This window comes from Aedes albopictus, chromosome 1, assembly GCF_035046485.1.
Source record: "Aedes albopictus strain Foshan chromosome 1, AalbF5, whole genome shotgun sequence".
Classification (NCBI taxonomy): domain Eukaryota; kingdom Metazoa; phylum Arthropoda; class Insecta; order Diptera; family Culicidae; genus Aedes; species Aedes albopictus.
In genome coordinates this window covers 188,975,253-188,982,677 of record NC_085136.1, presented here as the reverse complement: position 1 = coordinate 188,982,677, position 7,425 = coordinate 188,975,253, and the positions used below count along the sequence as shown (strand labels likewise).

The 7,425-nt window shown below is 43.9% G+C and overlaps 1 protein-coding gene across 1 annotated transcript; it reads right to left on the bottom strand.

The window, feature by feature from the left end:
• Window positions 1–1,951: 1,951 nt before the first annotated feature.
• Window positions 1,952–3,320, bottom strand: LOC134290388 (uncharacterized). The gene is made up of 2 exons (XM_062857522.1): window positions 2,902–3,320; window positions 1,952–2,747 (listed from the first exon to the last, which is right to left on the bottom strand). The coding sequence occupies exons 1-2, from the start codon at window positions 3,318–3,320 to the stop codon at window positions 1,952–1,954; spliced, it is 1,215 nt and encodes a 404-aa protein (XP_062713506.1).
• Window positions 3,321–7,425: the final 4,105 nt, after the last annotated feature.

Below are 7,425 nucleotides of genomic sequence, written 5' to 3'. Positions count from 1 at the left end.
TTCTTTAACAAATCCGATGTGTTTTAAATATATTTCAGATTAAATGTTTTATTATTTTTATCCCCCCCCCTCGACCAACCAAAGAGTGGTGGGACAAAAAGTGAAATAAATATTTGTAACGACCTTATAGGTGGATTAATCATTCAACTCCTTATGTCAAAAGCGCTTTGTTTTATGTAGAAACTTCTCCGAAGAAACTATATCGCAAAAATCAAAGGTTGAAGCGTTATTAAAAAAGCGCACGAAAATGGCAAAATAAAACACTGTGGAATGGAAGTAAAGCGTGGGTCCCGAGATAAATTAGCCTTGGGTTTTCAGGAGGAATCATTGTAGGCGGTCCAGAATGAATCCTCGAGTGAATTCCAGGAAGAATTTCCGGAGAAATTCCAGGAAGAATCTCGAATGAGTTCCAGGAAGAGGCCCCGAAGGGAGTCCAGAGTAATTCCAAAAGATATCCCCGAAGAAATTTCAGAAGGAATACTAGTATTAATTCATGGAGTAATTTCGAAGGAATTCCAGGAAGAATCCTTGTAGGATTTCCAGGAGGAATCTCAGCAGAAATTCTTGAAAAAAAAATCAAACTGGAATACCTCAAGGAAAACTCCAAGGATTTCCAGCAGGAAAACCCCAAGAAATTCCAGCATAAATCTTTAAAAGAGCTCGTGCAGGAAGTTTTTAAGGAACTCTTGGACTAATACAGGAATCCCAGATGGTTTAAGAAACTCACTAAAAGAGACATCCATACAGAAGCTTTTGAATAAATCCCTGAATGAAAGTTAAGGGCAATTCCGCAAGAATTTCCAGGAAGAATCTCCGGAGGAATTTCAGAAGAAATCTAGGAGGAGTACTTGTAGGAGTTTCATGAGAAATCCATCGAGAATAGAAATACTGGGGGAATCCCAGTTCGAATTCATTTGAGGCTAAGAGCGAAATGTTTTAGGACCCGTTCTAGAACATTTCGCTCTTAGCCTCAAATGAATTCGAACTGGGATTCCCCCTGTTATTCTATTCTCGATGGATTTGGTGTTGGTGCATCTACAACAATTTTTATTTTTTTTGTGATTTCAAGAACAAATTTCCGAAAAAAAAATGGTGAAACTTGTATGAAAAAATGACTCCCGATAGAACATTTCGCGCTTAGCATCAAATGATAGAATACACCCTTAGCTTTCATTTGGTGGGTGTCTTAGGGATACAGTTTTTTAAAATAATATTTTTCTACCAATTAGTTTCCGATATATTTAGAGCAATTCGAAGCAACGTAATGACTCGTCTAGACACTGTTTGATTTTTTACTGTATTTCGAATTAGATTAATTTTGTTCTTCCCGACGTTTCGGCACTTTATACTTGGCCTTTTCCAAGGGTAAAATTGTGTAGCGTTCTTTGTATAGATAATAGAAAATAACGAAAACCGGTAAAGATTTCCACCCTTGAAAAAAAAACAATATGAAGTGACAAAACGTAGGGCTGAACAAAACCAACCATTCGATACTGTAGACTATCAGTGAAAAATTCAAAACAATTCAAATCATTGCTTGACAGCTAACAATATCTGATGATAAATTATCCTACTAACTCATGCTGTTGCAATTCGCAACGAAATTTCGTTTTTCCTGTCTGACATTTCTCTGACATCTTCGTCTATAGGGTGCGATGTCTATCTGTCAACGGACAAGGGTAACGAAAAAAGGTTCGCAACCATTAGGCGTTTGGATGTATGGTGCGGCGCAACGTGAAGTTGCGACACTGCCCCCCAGTACTTCGAGGTCACTGGTCCGACGTACTTACAGTTGCACCAACATCCAATACCGCTAGTTTCACTGCTGGTCTCTCCAACACTCAAATTGCTATTTGCACCAGAGCACGGCGAACCTGTCCATCCTTGGAACGAATGGTACGGACCACCCGACCTCTCGGCCAGCAGTTCCTTGGCAGGGTCTCGTCCACAACTATAACGATGTCTCCTTCCGCAATGGGCATCGCTGGACGAATCCATCTTTGCCAGAATCTGTTAGCGTAGACTTCCAGGTATGCTTGAGGGCGTGGCTGCTGTCGTCGAACGCGATCGGGGGCTTAGTACCATCTGACGAATCGAGCAGAAAATGGTTCGGGGTCAACGCTTGAGACAGCTCATCGTCTAACGGCAGTTCGTTTAACGATCGTGAGTTGACGATCATCTTGACTTCAGCCAACATATTTCTTAGTAGCTCGTCGGTGGGTGTGCGTGTGAGTTGGGTTTGTTTTAGGGCTTTCTCTACGGATTGGACAAGTCGCTCCCAAGCTCCGCCAAAGTGCGGAGAAGCAGGCGGATTGAACGACCATTTAGTGTCAGTAGTGACGAAGTGTTCCATCCGTTTATCCTGGTTTATTTGGCTCAGCGCTTCCCTTAGTTCTCGACTGGCTCCAACGAAATTTGTGCCACGATCACTGATTATTTCAAGAGGAGCACCTCTCCTGGCGATAAAGTTCCGTATAGCGAGGATACACGAGTCCGTCGTCAGACTGTGAGCAACCTCGAGGTGTATTGCTCGCACAGTGAGGCAGGTGATCAAGACACCCCATCGTTTCTCGGTCCGACGGCCTACAACTACGTTCATTGGCCCAAAATAGTCGATGCCGATGTACGAAAACGGGCGGCAAAAGTCGTGTGGACGGAAGGGCTGACATTTCCGGAGCATCGGGTCTTGCTTGAAGGTTCTTGCACTGTTGACATCCTTTTCGAACCCGATTGTACGTTGAACGAAGCTGCGGTATATAGAACTAACTTCGGATTTCGTTCAGTACAGTCTAGTGATTCATGTGACGGAATCGTTCATGTATACTGCTGATGATGAGACTTGTTACAGGATGACATTTGGGTAGCAGTATTGGATGCTTTGTATCATCATTTACCGCTCACGCATCTATGCGACCCTTCATACGCAGCAGGCCCATCTCATCCAGGTACGTGCTAAGACTGTACAGCGAGCTACTCTTCGGCAGCGCGTTCTTCCACGGCACGGGGTTCGGTTTCTTTAGCAGCGCTATCTCTACGGCAAATTCAGTATTCTGCACTAGCTTGATAATGAACAGCTCGGCTTCCTTCAATTCTTCTTGCGTTAGCGGACTAGTGACTATGGACTTCTTCATCAGTTTCTTTCGCAGATTTGACGGAAACCGTATCACGTACGCAGCACGGCGTAGCAGAACCTTCCATTTTGAAAAATCTTCCCAGCTAAACAGTGCCGGCTGTGCAGTATGGAAGAGCACATGCGTACGCTTCTCCTCTTCGGTTTGACCGAACTTCGGTGAAGTAGCAGGCCACTGTTCTTTCGGCATTCGCATAAACTCAGGACCTCTGAACCATCGACTTGTGGGGGACAAATCCGGAATCTTTTGCCACTTCGTAGCTTCATCTGCGACGTTCAATTTTGTCGGAATCCAGTTCCACTCGACTCCAGTTCCATTCCACTCCACTCTAGTTCCTCTGTTAACTCCAGCAGTTCACTGACCCGAACCGCCACGAAATGGCTATACTTTCGATGATCGGACTTGATCCAGCAGAGTACGTCGCGTGAATCCGACCAGAAGAATCTTTGAACAGGCTTTAACTTGTGCGTCTCCATGATGTCATTCGCCAAGCGTGCTCCGATAACTGCTGCCTGAAGTTCCAGTCTAGGAATTGACACGAATTGCAATGGAGCTACCCGTGTTTTCGCACCAATGAGTGCGCATTCGACTTCTCCGTTTTCCTCGAACCGTAGATATGCAACCGTAGCGAATCCATTCTCTGAAGCGTCTACGAATACATGAAGCTGCACCAGATTCTGTTTGCCTACTCCGGTCTTCATTCGATAACACCTGGGCACGCTGACATCCTCAACCTGTGGTAAAACTCGCAGCCACGTCTTCCACTTCTCGAACTGATCGGACTTAATCTGGTCATCCCAGTTCACGCCGCTCCGCCAAATCTCTTGGAGTAAGATTTTGAGGAACATCACAAAATCAGCTAACAGTCCCAAAGGATCGTAGATCATCATAAGGGTGCTCAGTATCTGCCTTTTTGTTGGAATAATGCGGGCTTGCAGTAAATCTGCGCTAATCCTCGGAGAAACCTTGTAGGTGAACGTATCGGTAGCGGTACACCACCACATTCCGAGGACTTCCTCTGTTGCCATCTCGCTCGACAGATTAAGGCATTTTTCTCCAGGGTTCGCTTCCAGCTCCTGCAGCACTCGTTTCGAATTTGACAGCCAGTTCCGTATTTCGAATCCAGCCTTCGCATGAACAAACCGGACATCCTTTGCTAACTGCACTGCACCTACCTCCGACTCCTCGCTAGTCAGCATGTCGTCGACGTAGTGTTCTTCGATTATCGCTTCAGTCGCCCTAGGAAATTGTTTCTGGAATCGCTGTGCATTATGGTTCTTTACGTATTGTGCGCAGCTTGGTGAACACGTAGCCCCGAACGTCATTACTTTCATCACGTCGATATCTGGACTTCGGTTTCGTTCACCGTCACGCCACAAAAAACGCTGACACTGCTGATCGACCTTATTAACCAATACTTGGTGAAACATTTCTCTGATATCGCCTGTGACAGCGATACGGAACTCTCGGAAACGGTGTAGGACAGACAGAAGGGAAGATAGCTGATCTGGACCAGGGAGCAGGAAGGAATTCAGCGAAGCTCCCGCTACTTTTGCGGCCGCATCCCAAACAATGCGTAGTTTTCCCGGTTTGTTAGGGTTCACTACCGGAAAGATAGGAAGATACCAGACACGTTCGAACTTCTCCGCCAGTTGACTTTCTGACAGTTTCTCGATGTAACCGCTGCGTACATAGTCCTGAATCTTCTGCTTCAATACTTCAGCTAGTTCAGGATCACGTTGCATTCGCTTCTCTAGACACACCAGTCGCCGCATGGCCATTGTCTTGCTGTCTGGCAATCGGGCATTATCATATCGCCAAAGTAAGCCTGTTTCATACCGCTTCTCCTTCACATGTGTCAGGGATTTCAGCAACTCTTCGGCTCGTTCGTCGTCTTTCGACAGAAGCGGCTTTACTGAGCTCATAATACCAAGACTGTCCAGTGAAAAGTATGATTTTACTGTGTTATGCAGTTCTGCGTCGTTCCGCTCGCAACACGGGCACAAGTGAAAACTATGGTGCGCAGTAAACTCCATTGGTAGCTGAGACGTTAAAGAGCATGGTCCAAAGACAATCCAGCCAAGACGCGTTTCAGTGGCGATTGGTTCGAAGTTTCCTCCTTCTTTGCTATCCAACGCATGACCCAAGTGGCAGTTATCCATCTCAATAAGCAATCGCGGTCGAACATTGCGATAAGAATCGGCTGGTAAATTCCTCAGGTGGTGGTACTTCTGACCTAATTCCTCCATCGCAAGAGATTGTCATGGCAGAGCAAGATTTTCCATGGTATGCACCTTTGGTATCCAGTATGTACTCGTATCGTGTGCTCCGGAAATCTCGAGCGCCAACATCCTAGAGTTTGGCTCCTGTCGTTGTTGATCTGCTGTGCATCCTAGGCACAGAGGGTACGGTTTGCCTTCGATGTTCAGTTCCTTCAGAAGGCTATGTTTGCTGCATTTGCTTAATCAATTGTGCCACATTTACATTATTGAACTCATCACCATCCAAGACAATCATGACGAGACCACGCCAACTGCTTCATTCTCTGTCAATTTGTTTTTGTTCACAGTAATAAATAAATAAATAAATAATTAAAAAAAAAAACTCTTCTTGATAACAAGCGCCACATATCAGCGATATCACTAATTATTGTCTGAATCACCTGATTACTCTTCAATCTACCTTGGATCCCGTGATAGAAATTTTTAAATTTTACTCGTCAGCTGGCGTCACCTGAAATCAGTGAAATCACTAGCTTATTGCTAAATCTGTTTTTTCGGCTTTCAGCAACCTTTACCAAGGGAATCATTCCGGTACGAATTGATTAATAACCTCACCTTTAAAGACCTCTGAAGAATTTTGAATTTATCTTTGTATCTGTACTGATGTATTTATGTCTTATCGAATTTTAGACATTAAATTGTAATGTTGTTGAAAGTGGAGTTTCTATGCTCTCTAAACTCTAAACCAAAATAATCATTTGAATGACATGGAATTTCAAGGATTGATTTTTCAAAAACTGGTGGTATAAATATTTCCGCCAATTAGTATCACTTTGTTGATGACGATGACCATGACACATGAAAATCAGTTTATTTCCCCAGTTTCTATTCCCACGAAACTGTTTTGAAAATTAAGACCATAGACAAGTGCCATTCTGGCCCTCGCTGGCTGTAAGTGATACCGGTACACCTCCTTCCGCCTTTGCTGATCCAGATCACGATCTTCAAACCACTGCTGCCATCTCTACTCGTGGTTTGACCGCGGTCCTCGTTCAACGAAAGCGACAGCGAAAAGCAAGAGGAGGGAAAATTGCACTAAACTTTACAGCGCAGATCATATTCCCATTTCCTCTCAACTCCAGTCGGAGAGCATCAATGTCGGTCGATGGTGCAGTTTTGCTTTCCTTCGTTTCATATTTTGCTGTGCCATTACCCTTCTTCACCGGTCTGTGCAGCTCACGCCTCTCGAGGCCATGATGTGTCTGTGCATAAATAATTGAGCTTCGGAAAGTTCATTGGTCTTGTGTCTTACATTTTCTTTGGCACTGTGTTTTAGTAGACTTTTTTCTGCTTCATTCAGCTCTTGTTGCCGATTCGATTTTGTGCTTTTCGATTCGATGCAGACGACAGTATTGGGTTGCTTTTTCGGTATGCGAAGTGTAATTATTACATAACCGGGGCCATAACATAGTATGGAGAAACAATAAAAATAGAGAAATAAAACAACCTCTTTTTCGATTTTTCTGCCTCCTGTTTCCAGTAGAGCTGCTAACCGCTGCTACTACCGATGTTGAGCCATGGTGCGGTGTAAGCTGTCTTAAAATGCCTAGACATTTGTCGGTAAACGACCAAGTAGGTACCGGTTAATTGCGAAGGAAATCAGGGCTTTTAAATTCAAAATCACTTACCAAGCAGTGAGCAAACGTATGGTTTTGTGTTGTTTTCCTAACAGATTTTTGTACACCTAAAATTGATTTGCTTCGCATGAGTATTTCTTAAAATTCTAAAATGTATAATTGCTTCCCATATGTTGGTTGTTGGTTCTTTATATATTGGTACAATTCATGATTCAAGTTTCAGCGCCGTATATCATTTTTTTTTTGTTTTTCATCGAGAATATTCCTAAAGCTTTTTGTCTTACCTCCTTTAACGTCCACGCCCTCACGACCGTGGAAGGCTACCGGAAGTCCAGACAGCATCTAATACCAAGTGAATTTCATTTGAGTTTTCAAGCTACGGAACGTAGGCTGATTACACAATCCGTAAAATGCTCTATTCTCAACTGCATTACG

What these genes read in the sequence shown, in the direction of transcription:
- LOC134290388 (XM_062857522.1), bottom strand. Translation starts at nt 3,320, where the DNA reads ATGCCGAAAGAACAGTGGCCTGCTACTTCACCGAAGTTCGGTCAAACC. An exon ending in ATGAAGGGTCGCATAGATGC is followed by an intron (nt 2,748 to 2,901) that starts GTGAGCGGTAAA and finishes TATATACCGCAG; the next exon opens with CTTCGTTCAACGTACAATCG.